This window comes from Patella vulgata, chromosome 5, assembly GCF_932274485.2.
Source record: "Patella vulgata chromosome 5, xgPatVulg1.2, whole genome shotgun sequence".
NCBI lineage: Eukaryota > Metazoa > Mollusca > Gastropoda > Patellidae > Patella > Patella vulgata.
In genome coordinates, this window is record NC_065883.2 from 80,333,322 (window position 1) to 80,348,796 (window position 15,475).

At 35.7% G+C, this 15,475-nt stretch overlaps 1 protein-coding gene across 1 annotated transcript; it reads left to right on the plus strand.

Annotated features, from left to right (window-relative positions):
• Positions 1-511: 511 nt before the first annotated feature.
• LOC126822529 (pecanex-like protein 1) lies at positions 512-13,731 on the plus strand. The gene is made up of 10 exons (XM_050551465.2): positions 512-733; positions 1,584-1,814; positions 3,096-3,202; positions 5,383-5,530; positions 7,469-7,620; positions 8,289-8,367; positions 9,199-9,461; positions 9,733-9,854; positions 10,415-10,584; positions 12,592-13,731. Exons 1-10 carry the CDS (start codon positions 683-685, stop codon positions 12,871-12,873), a joined length of 1,605 nt encoding a protein of 534 aa, XP_050407422.2. The 5' UTR covers positions 512-682; the 3' UTR covers positions 12,874-13,731.
• Positions 13,732-15,475: the final 1,744 nt, after the last annotated feature.

Below are 15,475 nucleotides of genomic sequence, written 5' to 3' on the forward strand. Positions count from 1 at the left end.
GATATATGTATTTTGTATAGGTACATATTGTCAACAGAGAGAAGTAGAAGCTATAACCGAAGGTGTAGAAGATAACGAAGGTAGGTCATCAATATTTCACTATAAGGTGGAGCAGCGGGATGAAGAGGGGTGGGGGAGGGGCCCTGTGTGGCCACCGTTAATATCTATTTCACTATAAGGCAGGGGAAACGAGGGCTCTATTTAATATCTCGAAACTACTGCATATGTTACTGAAATTTGTCATTTTAAGGATATTACCCAAGCATTCAAGTTCTAAAAGGACATTTAACATATTGTAAAGTTTCTCACTGATGCAAGATCTGTTAAAAATAGGATTTTTCTCCTCAAGTGGATTGTACAATATATAGCAGTATGCTTGACTGGATCACATTACATTGCAATACCCTTGATTGGGTCACAGTATGCAGAATGCTTAATTGGATCACAGTATTCAGAAGGCTTGATTGGATCACAATATATTACAGTATGTTGCTACACAAGTACAATACCATAACTTCAAAATGTTTTATTTATTTCAGGTTTTTGTTGTTTTGAACCTGGTCATCTTCCCCATTTTTTGAGTTTAAACACTGCGTTTAATCAGCGTTGGTTAGCGTGGGAAGTTGTTGTAACTAAATACGTATTAGAAGGTTATAGTATATCTGACAATAGTGCTGCTTCCATGTTACAAGTCTTTGATCTTAGAAAAGTTTTAATTACTTATTATATAAAGGTGAGTTTGCTTTTTATGCCGCCACATTGAAATGATGAGGTTGTATATTGTCGTCGCCCCCATCCGTCTGGGGGGATGGATGGCAGAACGGTTAGCACGTGCACGCTGTATTATAAGGTCTGTCATTGAGTCAAATGGCGTGGTTTCGATTCCCCGGTTGTACGTGACAAGGAGTAGGGTCATCTGTCCACCAACCTCGTGGGTTGTCTCCGGGTCCTCTGGTTTTCCCCCACTGCTAAAGACCCCTACGTGCAAGCGAATTATTGAAATAAAATTGAACCATGTGTTTGTCCCTAAATGACCTAGTTTGTTTCAAGTGGGCGTTCAACCCCATTTCTCTCTCTGTCTCCCCCCCCCCCATCCGTCCGATATCCACAAATCCTTGTGGACAATCTAGAAGCTAAAGTTATTATCTGATTAACTTTCAATTTACACACAGCTATGAGACGAATTTCCGATAATTACTGCCAGAGTTATGTCCCTTGATCACTTTTAAAAATCTTGTGCACACTCTAGAGGCTAAAGTTAATATCCGATTGACTTTAAATTGATACACAGTGTTTAAGGTCATGAGACGAAGTAGCATATTGATTTTCAACGATTTCCAATAATTACTACCAGAGTTATGGCCCTTGAATACTTTGAAAAATCTTGTGGAGTTATGACCAGAGTTATGGCCCTTGATCACTTTGAAAATCTTGTGGACGCTCAAGAGGCTAAAGTTAATTTTTCATAGCAGAAAAGTAGGACATTAAACCCCATTTCATTTCATTTCTAAAGTTAATTTATACATATTTGTAATCTATTTCATTATCACGAAACATGATTTTTTTTTTGATTTTATTTTCAGAGCATAATATACTACACTGTTCGTTCACCTCGTCTCTTAGATTGGTTAGAAAACTCCAGTATCATGGAAGCCCTTCTTTTAACAACGAATGAAGACTACGTTGATCTCGACCCAACATTTAATATACATGTTGATGAAGACTATGATCCAAAGATGTCTGGTATATCAAGGACTAGTTTTTGTCGTGTTTATCACACATGGATTCAGTATTGTGCTTCAAGGAGAGACAAGGTATTTTTACTTTCAATTTATTTTTGAGTGAATTTATCTAATGGTCTATTTATATTTGTTTTACAAGTGAGCCATGGTTTATTTTTGAATCAGTGATGGGATTTCAAAATTTTAGTTGTCGCACATTTTCTTTCCGAAAATAAAGGGACATAACTCTTATCGTTATTTAAGCAGGCGTTTTCAAACCACAATTAAGAATCACATGTCAACAAAATATTCAAATTCATACGTAATAAAAAATTTAGATGCACCTCGTAATTTTTCATATTTAATTCCTGTACGGTATTCAAATTTATGTCGATAATATTCCTAAAAAATTACATGACATCGTTATACCATAGAATGAAAGCGTGCCGACTCCTGCCCATCCGTACCGTTTTCAAATTCCCCCAAAATTACAGTATTTTTCAGGTCATAAGTCGATACATTTTTCAGCAAAGTCCGGCATTCGTCTTATACTCCGTTTCGATTTATATATGGAAGGTAAAAAAAATGACATCCCGAAATTTATTTGGCCGTAAACCGTAGTAAACGTCGCTCTAACAGAACAAGCGAGTAACACCAACTGCTAAATAATCCCATTCGACTCTAAGCACGCGCTATCGTCTAAAAACAATTACTGTAACTACTTACGTTACTCCAATCGAAATATTCGTCAACATTTCTTAGCGTGTTTATTTATTTATTTAAAAACAAACCCCATTCAAAATATGACCATATATTATAATTTATAACTTGTATTATAGCTATATTATAATTTATAACTTGTATTATTTCAGACTGTATCATGATTTACAACTTCTATTATTTCAGACTGTATGGCTACATTATAATTTATAACTTGTATTATTTCAGACTGTATCATGATTTACAACTTCTATTATTTCAGACTGTATGGCTACATTATAATTTATGACTTATATTATATTTTGGGTGGGGGGGGGTGGATGGCTGAATGGTTAGCACGTGCGTGCTGTACCATAAAGTCTGTCATTGAGTCAACTGGCGTGGTTTTCGAATCCCTGGTTGTACGTGGCAAGGAGTAGGGTCGCCTGTCCAACCTCGTGGGTTTTCTCTGGGTGCTCCGGTTCCCTCCCACTGCTAAAGACCCCTATGCGCAAGCGAATTATTGAAATAAAATTAAAAGTCCCGAATTGACCTAGTTTGTGTCGAGTGGACGTTAAACAATATTTCTCTCTCTCTTATATTATTTCAGACTATATGGCTATATTATAATTTATAACTTTTATATTATAATTTATAACTTGTATATTATTTCAGACTGTATCATGTGATACTAGTTCGGATTTAGTGTCGTTATGTTATAGTTTAAGTTTATTGGGTAGAAGAGCTCTTGGAGCAGCATCACAGAATGTAGCATCTGCCAGGTTCGTTTATTTTATTTTTATTCCATGTAGAATGTTGTTCAATATATTTACATCTAAATTCCCTACATTTTAACCCTTTATCACTGGGTACATGTAAATATAGACTACCCCAGTTAACCTGGTACACATACATATAGACTACCCCCAGTTAACCTGGTACATGTAAATATAGACTACCTCCAGTTAACCCTTTATCACTGGGTACATGTAAATATAGGCTACCCCCAGTTAACCCTTTATCACCAGGTACATGTAAATATAGACCACCCCAGTTAACCCTTTATCACCTGGTACATGTAAATATAGACTACCCCCAGTTAACCCTTTATCACCAGGTACATGTAAATATAGACCACCCCAGTTAACCCTTTATCACCTGGTACATGTAAATATAGACTACCCCCAGTTAACCCTTTATCACCTGGTACATGTAAATATAGACTACTCCCAGTTAACCCTTTATCACCAGGTACATGTAAATATAGACTACCCGAGTTAACCCTTTATCACCTGGTACATGTAAATATAGACTACCCTCAGTTAACCCTCTAGACAGTGGTACCTGTAAATATAGACCACCCCAGTTAACCCTCTAGACAGTGGTACCTGTAAATATAGACTACCCTCAGTTAACCCTTTATCACCTGGTACATGTAAATATAGACTACCCTCAGTTAACCCTCTAGACAGTGGTACCTGTAAATATAGACTACCCCCAGTTAACCCTTTATCACCTGGTACCTGTAAATATAGACTACCCTCAGTTAACCCTTTATCACCTGGTACATGTAAATATAGACTACCCTCAGTTAACCCTTTATCACCTGGTACATGTGAATATAGACAACCCCCAGTTAACCCTTTATCACCTGGTACCTGTAAATATAGACAACCCCCAGTTAACCCTTTATCACCTGGTACCTGTAAATATAGACTACCCTCAGTTAACCCTTTATCACCTGGTACATGTAAATATAGACTACCCTCAGTTAACCCTCTAGACAGTGGTACCTGTAAATATAGACTACCCCCAGTTAACCCTTTATCACCTGGTACCTGTAAATATAGACTACCCTCAGTTAACCCTTTATCACCTGGTACATGTAAATATAGACTACACCAGTTAACCCTTTATCACCTGGTACATGTGAATATAGACAACCCCCAGTTAACCCTTTATCACCTGGTACCTGTAAATATAGACTACCCCAGTTAACCCTTTATCACCTGGTACATGTAAATATAGACAACCCCCAGTTAACCCTTTATCACCTGGTACCTGTAAATATAGACTACCCTCAGTTCCGTGAAGAAAATGAGAGAGAATTGATATATTGATACTGGTACATCCCTGGACAGTCTAAAACAATGTTTCCCTAGACTGCTTCAAACCAAGCGAAATATGTGAATAGGACCTTTTACCAGTTCTTGGGGACAGCTGTGCTTGAGACGGGACTGTTTGGGACAGTTTAAGGAACCCTTGTTGGGATGTTTTAGGCAGTCCAAGTGCCAAAGGGTTACGTATAGTCTTTGTGTATTATGGGCATAATTTGTAAAATATCAAATATAATGTGGATCGATTAAAGATACATTATATAAGATTTAGATAAAGAGCTAGCCATTCTTGCTATAATTGCTCAATAATAGATAATGTAAACTGAAAATATTGAAAATTTCTATCAAATTACTCTATTCTGAGCTAAGTTATCAGTGTTTGTAGCTTTGAAAAGATGTGTACACTGTGGTAACCAGGGCACTGGTATATTCGAGACTTAACCTCGCTTTCCCATTTTTAAATTAAATTAAATTTTGAAATGGCGAACCTTTCTAATCTAGTTTTTATCTTGAGTATCTGATGCCATCGTGAATTGGTTATGGTCTGGATAAGTTAATAAATGTATAATTAATAATTTAGATAACATTCCACGCCTAAAGAAAGACCTGTAATAGGCAGATTTAGCTCTTGTATAATGTATGTTTAAAATGTGAGAAATACAAGATCGGAGTTGTTTATACAAATCCATGTAGATTATAATTTGCCCTTCACACTGTCAAATAAATACCTGGCTGAGACTGTCATGTCATTTCACGAGATCCTGCATTTGTAACGGTCCAACTAAACTCTGCATATAATATTACTCCGCTCAAAACTTGTACGATTTTATTTTTATTTTTTTCAGCGTTGATTTTTTCCTCTATGGTCTACATGCCTTATTTAAAGGGGATTTTCGTATCACTTCACCACGAGATGAATGGGTGTTTGCCGATATGGAAATGATGAGGAGAGTTGTTGCCCCTGCCATTAGAATGTCTCTAAAATTACATCAGGTCAGTGTAAAAATATCTTTATATAACATACTGGTTAATAATTTTGTTTGACAGGTCATGCTTTTTCGTATTCCATCTGCCCATGGACTGATCTATTTTATCAGATAAATTAAGTTAAATTGAAATAAAACACCACTTTATGATTATTGAAATTATTTTAGTTTAGGTCCACATGGGGGGTTAGGGTTAGCACGTTCACGCTGTATCAAAAGGTCTGTCATTGAGTCAACTGGCGTGGTTTCGAATCCCTGGTTGTACGTGGCAAGGAGTAGGGTCGCCTGTCCAACCTCGTGGGTTTTCTCCGGGTGCTCCGGTTCCCTCCCACTGCTAAAGACCCCTATGCGCAAGCGAATTATTGAAATAAAATTGAACCATGTGTTAGTCCCGAAATGACCTAGTTTGTGTCGAGTGAACATTTAACCCCATTTCTCTCTCTATCTCAAGTCCACACAATGATAATTGTTGAATATATCCACTCATGTCACAACTAGTTGTTATATAGTAATGACACCTGTCATGGAAGAGTTCCAGCCCCATTGTTCTTTATTAAAGTCCTTGGGAGTTATCTCCCATGTGGGGAATCTTTTGTACTTAGGTTGAATAAAACATGGCCTATCTCACATGTGGCTTTTAGATTCAATGCATTTTAATCCATGCTACCCATGCAAAAATAAACAAGTATTGTCAAATGACAAGATTCCTTTATAAACTCGATTTTCATTGGTCGGAATATCATATTCTCGTTCGTTGGGGTTCTCTCTTCCAATAAAAAAGTTGTTTAATAAAAATTAGGTCCATATAGGAAAACAAATATTATGGTGAAAAGTGGAAAAGGGACACAGTGTAAGGTGTGTCATCTGTGTTGTGTAGAGCATTGTCTAAATGTCCAATTTGGTCAATGACAAATTCATCTGGTGTTCCTTTCCGAACACTATCATTTTTGTATAGTTTTATTTTGTACTTCGTTTTCTATCAAATATAAAGTTTTTAAATTGTCATTGGGCCTGTTGTCATCGTTCATCGCATCAAAAAAACAATCTGATATTGAATGTTTATCATCAGTATTTATTACAGGATCATTTTATCATCCAATATTGAATGTTTATCATCAGTGTTTATTATAGAATCATTTTATCATCCAATATTGAATGTTTATCATCAGTGTTTATTATAGAATCATTTTATCATCCAATATTGAATGTTTATCATCAGTGTTTATTATAGAATCATTTTATCATCCAATATTGAATGTTTATCATCAGTGTTTATTATAGAATCATTTTATCATCCAATATTGAATGTTTATCATCAGTGTTTATTATAGAATCATTTTATCATCCAATATTGAATGTTTATCATCAGTATTTATTACAGGATCATTTTATCATCCAATATTGAATGTTTATCATCAGTGTTTATTATAGAATCATTTTATCATCCAATATTGAATGTTTATCATCAGTGTTTATTATAGAATCATTTTATCATCCAATATTGAATGTTTATCATCAGTGTTTATTATAGAATCATTTTATCATCCAATATTGAATGTTTATCATCAGTGTTTATTATAGAATCATTTTATCATCCAATATTGAATGTTTATCATCAGTGTTTATTACAGGATCATTTTATCATCCAATATTGAATGTTTATCATCAGTGTTTATTATAGAATCATTTTATCATCCAATATTGAATGTGTATCATCAGTGTTTATTATAGAATCATTTTATCATCCAATATTGAATGTTTATCATCAGTATTTATTACAGGATCATTTTATCATCCAATATTGAATGTTTATCATCAGTGTTTATTATAGAATCATTTTATCATCCAATATTAAATGTTAATTATAGAATGAATTTATCATCGGATTGTATTTGTATCATCTGATATGTAATGTGTGTTGTCTAATATGTAATATTTATTACAGGATCATTTTACGTCACCTGATGAAGATGACGTAGCTGAAGGTCTATATGAAGCTATAACTAGTCATGAACAAAATATGGTCATATCTCATGAAGCAGATCCCGCGTGGAGAAACGCTGTATTATCTAATGTCTCATCACTACTTGCCCTCAGGTTTGATTTTTAATTTAAAATTTTCACTGGATATGAAATGATCTTTAGTTTCTGTCTGAATGGTATTGGTCCAAGCTTGGTGGGGGGTTTGGATGGCTGAATGGTTAGCGTGCGCGCGCTGTATCATAAAGTCTGTCATTGAGTCGATTGGCGTGGTTTCGAATCCCTGGTTGTACGTGACAAGGAGTAGGGTCGCCTGTCCAACCTCGTGGGTTTTCTCCGGGTCCTCCAGTTTCCTCCCACTGCTAAAGACCCCTATGCGCAAGCGAATTATTGAAATAAAATTAACCCATATGTTAGTCCCGAAAATGACCTAGTTTGTGTTGAGTGGACGTTAAACCCCATTTCTCTCTCTCTCTCTCTCCAAACTTGGTGAGATCATTTTTTTGGGCGTAAGGGGGAATTTTATTCTGAATGTTGGAGTTCTCTGCCTATTTACTTTCAATTTCTGTTTGGATTCTGCTGCTGATGGTGTCTATAGGCTGTGTTGATAGGCTGTCTCCATGGTTACCCCCATACAATATCCCTTTGATTAAAAATGTGAGCAGTGTTAAACTTTCGAATTCATTTGTCCTTAAAGGTCATGGAGTGTAAGTTTCAGAGCAATGGAAATTAGATTTTAAATTCGTGAAGATGTTTATTTTATCAATAATTTATTTCTATTTCAGGCATGTGTTTGATGAAGGATCGGATGAATATAAAATTATTATGTTAAATAAAAGATATCTTAGTTTTAGAGTAGTAAAAGTAAGTAAATCTGTGTTTGTAGAGCGGGAGATTTCCAATAAAATCATTTATTCTTGAGTAAAGCATTGAACTTTGCAGAGGGGTACATAAGGGTCACCTTGGTGGCCGCCATATTGAATAACCTAGAGTTTTGTCTCAAATTCTACGGTATTTCGGACAAGTAATTGTAATTATTGGCTAGATTTATGTTTTCAATATCAAGGAACATTACAGAAGTATCAGACATTCGGTCAAACAGCTTTCATATTGGGTTTCAAGAGGGCCACAACTATTTTAAACATTAATTTGTATCTCAAATAATATAAATACTGACTGCTCCTTGTATACACAAGTCAATAGATCAACCAATAACAGACAAAAGATTATTTGTTAATCTCGAACAGTATATAATTCATCAATTGCTTTTATAGAATTGAAATGAAATGGGGTTTAACGCCCTACTGAAATTGCTTTTATAGACTACAGGGTGTGGGATGGCTGAATGGTTAGCACGTGTTACTCGCTGTATCATAAGGTCTGTCATTGAGTCAACTGGCATGGTTTCGATTTCACTGTTATATGTGTGACAAGGATTAGGGTCGTCTGTCCAAACTCGTGGGTTTTCTCCGGGTCTTCCGGTTTCCTCCCACTGCTAAAATAAAATTGAACCATGTGTTAGTCCCGAAATGACCTAGTTTGTGTCGAGTGGACGTTAAACCCCATTTCTCTCTTTCCCTTTATAAAATACAGTTTCTGAATTTAAAAGCATCAGCTTTTTAACAACGATTCTATTGTTCACAAAAGTTTTGTTTAATGTGTCATAATTACTTAAATTCAGTATTTTTATATCAGGTAAATCGTGAATGTGTACGAGGATTATGGGCCGGACAGCAACAAGAACTTATTTTTCTACGCAACAGAAATCCAGAACGAGGCAGTATTCAGAATGCGAAACAAGCGTTACGTAATATGATCAACTCATCATGTGATCAACCTATCGGATATCCAATCTACGTATCTCCATTAACCACGTCGTATTCATCAACTCACGAACAAATTGGTGGAGAATTTATTCTAGCTAATGTTCGTAAATTCTTTCATCGAGTGTGGCGAAGGTAATATTTGATAAATGTTTGTAAAGATCTATTAGTTAAGAGTTTAATAAAGAGTTGGTCATTCTTGCTATAATAATTCAAAAAAAGTTTATTAAAATCGAAAATATTAAAAATTTCAATCCAATTACTCTATTCTGAACGGAGTTGTCACTGTTGGAAGTTTTGACTAGAAATAGGCATCAACTGTGTCCGCACCGTCTACAAGAATCGCCGATCGTTTAATTGACAATGATGGTAGTAATTCAGATTTATTATAATATATATTATATAGGTTACGAGGGCAGTGTGATGCTACATGTGTTGGAGGTAGTTCAGCGTATCATGATGATCTCCCCTATACAGTTAGTCACAGTCAACAGGTGGCAGTAGCAACATTAGGTAAATGTGATGAAGGTATGTATATTGTTTAATTTATATGTCATAAAACACCTGTCATCTACCAAATATCTCACGCGCACGTCCTGTCAAATCAATCGTATGTTTTCATTGTGTCCCAATAGTCCGTTAATGTGGGGGTTGGATGGCCGAATGGTTAGCCCGGGAGCGCTGTATCATAAGGTCTGTCATTGAGTCAACTAGCGTGGTTTCGATTCCCCGGTTGTACGTGATGAGGAGTCGGGTCGTCTGTCGAACCTCGTGGCTTTTCTCCGGGTCCTCCAGTTTCCTCCCACTGCTAAAAGACCCCTACACGCAAGCGAATTATTGAAATAAAATTGAACCATATGTCAGTCCCGAAATGGCCTAGTTTATTGAAGTGGATGCTAAACCCCATCTCTCTCTCTCTCTCTCCCCCCCCCCCTCTTTCGATCAAGAATAGACAAAAAGGCAGCTGTCCGGGCAAAATATCCTGCCTAGTGCACCACATTACACATACCTTAATGAGCCCTGTTGTTACAGGTGGGGTTAGGGAGTTGGGTGGCTAGATTATAAACTTTGTTATCTATATATTGTAGTATCGACACCAACTAATGCAGGTCAAGAGATATCATTACAGAATCTTGGTAATAGAGGTAGTTTAATATCTACTGCTAGTTCCGCTAGTAAACCTAATGCTCTAGCTTCCCTTGCTAATCTTATAACTGATCCTACTGCTAGTAAAGAACCAACGCCATATCGAGTCAGGGTACGTATATAGTCTTAATCACTCCAGCTCAAATGTCAACTAGTCTCAATTGCTTCAGCCTTAATGATGTCATCTTTTGATGTTTGTATATTCCTTGCCTTACTTATCATATTCTTTCCCATATAAACAGAATTATTATGCTTTACTCTCACCATCCAACAGCTATATATTTTAATAATATTTACAACATTAATCTAAATATACTCTTTAAAAAAAGTAGGGGATATTGAAATGCAAAATATGATAAATAGTCATGGACACTTGACATGCTTTGAGAATATGTTCACAGATGAAGAACTTATCGCCCAAACAGAACCACTGAGCTGCACATGCGACATGCAATAGCGGCATACACGTGGGAGGGGTTCATTGTCAAATTTGACACTTCAAGGAAGGGTTGATGAAAACTGCCACATGCTTTTTCCTATCCATGTTTGCTTTTCTATCGATTCTTGCATAAGATTTACTGTTTAGCGTAACTTTGCTTTAATGTGTTACGTTTAATTTGATCGGGAAACGTGTTCGTTGACGTCAACGTCAACCGACAACATTGCAAGAATTGGCCGTGGCACTGCAAAAGGAGTGGGTCAGATTGCCCCAAATCGTGATTGGACGGTTGATTTGGAGCATGCCACGATTGCTGAATGTCTGAGGATTGGTGGAGCAATTACTCATTATTAGGACAAAAATCAAAAACATCCATTTTCACTTTTGACAGTCTTTGCGAGTGAAATGGGGCCGTCAGATAAGCCCCCAATATGAACTGTTTATGTTCATGTGTATGCCATTGACCTCTTATTAACAGCAGTTAAAAACAGCAGTTTTGTATTGTTTCTGAATATCCCCTACTTTTTTTGAAGAGTATATAAAGGAAAAATTAATTATATTCATGACTGTTTGGTCTGCCCATACTGCCACACAAGCTCTGTTGGTGACTCTTTCAAACACATCTCCCACTTGTCAAGGGGGTGGGTCTGTGGTTTTAGGTATTCAAATGATACGAAAAACTTGTACAAATTGGTAATGCACGTAAAACATCCCTTGTCAGTTGGAATGCAATGAAATTAGCCAAAACACTGCTGCCAGGGCAAAATTCTCCCCATAGCACACTTGATTAGACTGGTGGAAAAAGGGGGGGGGGAACCTTGGTGGCTCAGTGAGTAAGACAGTGGCTTGCTTACCTGGGTTGGTCTGTGTTTGATCCCAGTATATGTCAGGATTTACCAGACAAGGGGGCCTGCAATCTGATTAAAACACAGTCCTATTTCGATTCGTTTTTTATAGTTCAAATTTAGTTTTACTTGTCTTTGCTACACTAGGATCTGGAAGAGTTGTTATATAACAGGCGTACTTTTTGATGTGAGGAATTAGTCAATGAAAAGGGTCTGTTACGCTGAGTTCTTGGCCCTTTTGATGCACAGAACTGTGGGTAAAACACTAGAAACGTCAACGCTGATTGATTAATCAATGTCTGACATCATAGGGTCAAAAGCCGCTCGTTTGACCCCTGACATGAACTCCAACTATAACTTGTCAGATCTTCATGTAGTGTAGGCCATCGAAAGTATAAAAAATGAAAACGAAATATAGATGTGTATTTTAATCTGATTGGGGGGCCTAGCGAGAAACAATGTAAAGTCTTCAGATGGTACGGAAAAAACATGGTGATTGTAAACGAAACCTTGACAGTTAAAATTCGAAATAAGAGTAGCCAAAAACAACGCTTTCCCGGCAAAATTTCACTTATAGCACACTGTATGGTATATGCTCATCTTCGTTAGCCCAGTCGATGCAGAAAAGCAGTACGTTAAATCTCAGTTCATTTTATTTCTATTACATCATTATATTACAGCTATCCAACCTCGTGGGTATCCTCTGGTTTCCTCCCACTGCTAAAGACCCCTACGCACAAGCGAATTATTGAAATAAAATTGAACCATATGTTAGTCCCGAAATGACCTAGCTTGTGTCGAGTGGACGTTAAATTTCATCTCATTTCTATTACAGCTAATGGATCCTCAACAAATCTTTGATAACTTGAATCTCGGTCGACGGATCGACGTTCAGTGGCCGAACGAGGACTGGAAACAAAACGGAGGTAAAAATTGCTGGAATGATTGGAGACCATCAAAAGGAACTGAAGGTTCAGTGGTTCATCGTTGGGTGCCTGGACATCGAGACCCCAACAAACGCTCCCACGTCGATAAAACTATTTTATTAGTGCAAATAGGCGAACGTTACGTGCCGGTTGCCGATTCAGGAGTTTTAGAATTAGGTGCAGAAGTTTGATGTTGTCATGTGACGTGTGCTTTGTTTTTCACATTCCATATAAGGTAAACATTTGATGTGTTACCATGACAGTTTAAAACTGTGATATATTGTAATATATACCCCACCCAGCGATAGAATATAGAGCCAGCCAATGAAATGCTTCCTTGTATCAATACCAAAGGTTGGTGGATTACAGCCAATCAACACACTGCATTCCGTGACGATTTGTTGATTAGCTTTTTTAATTTTTTTTAAACGATTCTACACAGTAGAAATCTTGCTATTTAATTTATCTCATTGGTTTCTTGCTATTTCATTTAGTCAACTATCGATAATGTGAATTTAATTATTAATTTAAATGCCATGCCTTTTATTTCAAACATTTGTCCTTAATATTCAGCATAATAAATTTGAAAAAATTGCCATGGCAACCAGTTCTGTGGTAGTATCTGCAATGGCGCCTAACAGACATGATAAAAAAATGCCAATTTTATCAGTTGATTTACATGTTATAAAAATTAGAATTTCAAGGAATTGATCCTAAAAACAGATAAATTTTTCATTTTTACGTGTAATAAAACAAAACATTTAAAACTTGGCATAATTTTAAAACTGTTATATTCTCAGGAAAAAATGTATTGCTGATTTGAGGTAAATTAAATTTGTCAAAAATAGACCGGCAGGCTGAAATTTGAAGTGAAATTATGTAAATATGTTTAATTGAATTGAATTATGTGATACGTTAAATAAGACTCTACATCCTGGTTTTCTTGGTAAGATTTAATTAACATACATTATATAAGATATGGGGCCTATTTCACGAAATTTTAACTAAGATAAAATCCAATTTTAGTAATTTGATTGGATAATATATCAGATTGATTTTAGTACTTAGCCAATCAAAATTGAAGTATCTACTAAAATTTGGAATTTATCTTTAGTTAATTGGATAATATATCAGATTGATTTTAGTACTTAGCCAATCAAAATTGAAGTATCTACTAAAATTTGGAATTTATCTTTAGTTAATTGGATAATATATCAGATTGATTTTAGTACTTAGCCAATCAAAATTGAAGTATCTACTAAAATTTGGAATTTATCTTTAGTTAAGAAGTCGAGAAACAGGGCCCTGGTTTTCTTGGTAAGATTTATTAAACATACATTATTATAGAAGACCTAAATCAGACTATTGTATGTCTTCAAATGTTATATAAATTATTAATTAGATATTTATTCACATGACAAGCCAATAATCAACTCTCTAGACTAGACATTTAGTAATTTAATTTAGAAATGGATCCTATTTCGTTTTTTATAGTTCAAAATTTTGTTTTACTTGTCTTTACTACACTTGGATCTGGAAGAGTTGTTTTATAACAGGCTGTCTGCTTGATGTAAGGAATTAGCCAATGTTATGGCGAGTTCTTGGCGTGCTCTGCACGGGACTGTGGGTAAACCCCTAGAAAGGTCAACGCTGATTGATTAATCAATGTCTGACATCATAGGGTCAAAAGCCACTTGTATGACCCCTGACGTGACCTTCGAGTACAACTTGTCAGATCTTCATGTAGTAGAGGCAATCTAAAGTATAAAAAAAAACGAAACGAAATATAGATGTGTATTTTAAACCTAGATTGTTATACAAGACAAATTTCTATATAATATAATTACTGTTTATTAAAATGTTTCCATGACATTTTGTAACTGAACTGAAATACACAATTCTATGGAATACAATTACTGCTCATTACTGAGCGACGTTTCGACTAGGTTTCTCTAGTCATTATCAAGCAATGATAAAATATAACAAGACACTATATACAAGACAATATATACAAGACAATATATACAAGTGTCTTTATCAAGAATTATGTTGTGTTTATATTCTCTGTTCAATTCATGTCATTAAAACAATTTAAATATACTTGGGGTCTTGCATTATTTGAGCAATATCTAATTTTTTACAACTAAATACATGTTAATATATAAACAAAACTCCACTACGCAGGTTAAGTACGCAGGTCCACATGCTAATATGTAAACTAAACTCGACTACGCAGGTCGACTATCGAGGTCCACATGCTGTGTCAAATTAATTTGACAAGATTTGAATTCATATTATATTTTAGAAGATGGTATACAAACTATCTACTCAAACAATGTATATTTTTAGTTAATCAATTCCTTAATTATACAGTGTTTTTATCTACTCAAACAATGTGTATATTTAGTTAATCAATTCCTTAATTATACAGTGTTTTTATCTACTCAAACAATTGATTCTACACCAATCTGATTAAACCGAAATGAAATATCGATTAATATTTTAATTGGATTAATTCTATGCAGTAGTAAACTAATATCACATTCAGTCATAGGGCCTGATATCGGTATTTTGCCTGATCCCGGGTCTCCCATTCAGGGATAGGGTCTGATATCGGTATTTTACCTGTTTCCTGGTCTCACATTCAACGATAAGGCCTGATATCGGAATTTTGCCTGTTCCCAGGTCTCCCATTGAGACATAGGGCCTTATATCGGAATTTTGCCTGTTCCTGGGTCTCCCATTGAGACATCGGGTCTGATATCGGTATTTTGCCTGTTCCCGGGTCTCCCA

Excerpts from the sequence above, each read along its gene's own strand:
- LOC126822529 (XM_050551465.2), top strand. The coding sequence starts at position 683 with ATGTTACAAGTCTTTGATCTTAGAAAAGTTTTAATTACTTATTATATA. Across the intron at positions 9,462-9,732 it reads TTTCATCGAGTGTGGCGAAG|GTTACGAGGGCAGTGTGATG; the intron begins GTAATATTTGAT and ends TATATTATATAG. Across the intron at positions 10,585-12,591 it reads CAACGCCATATCGAGTCAGG|CTAATGGATCCTCAACAAAT; the intron begins GTACGTATATAG and ends TTTCTATTACAG.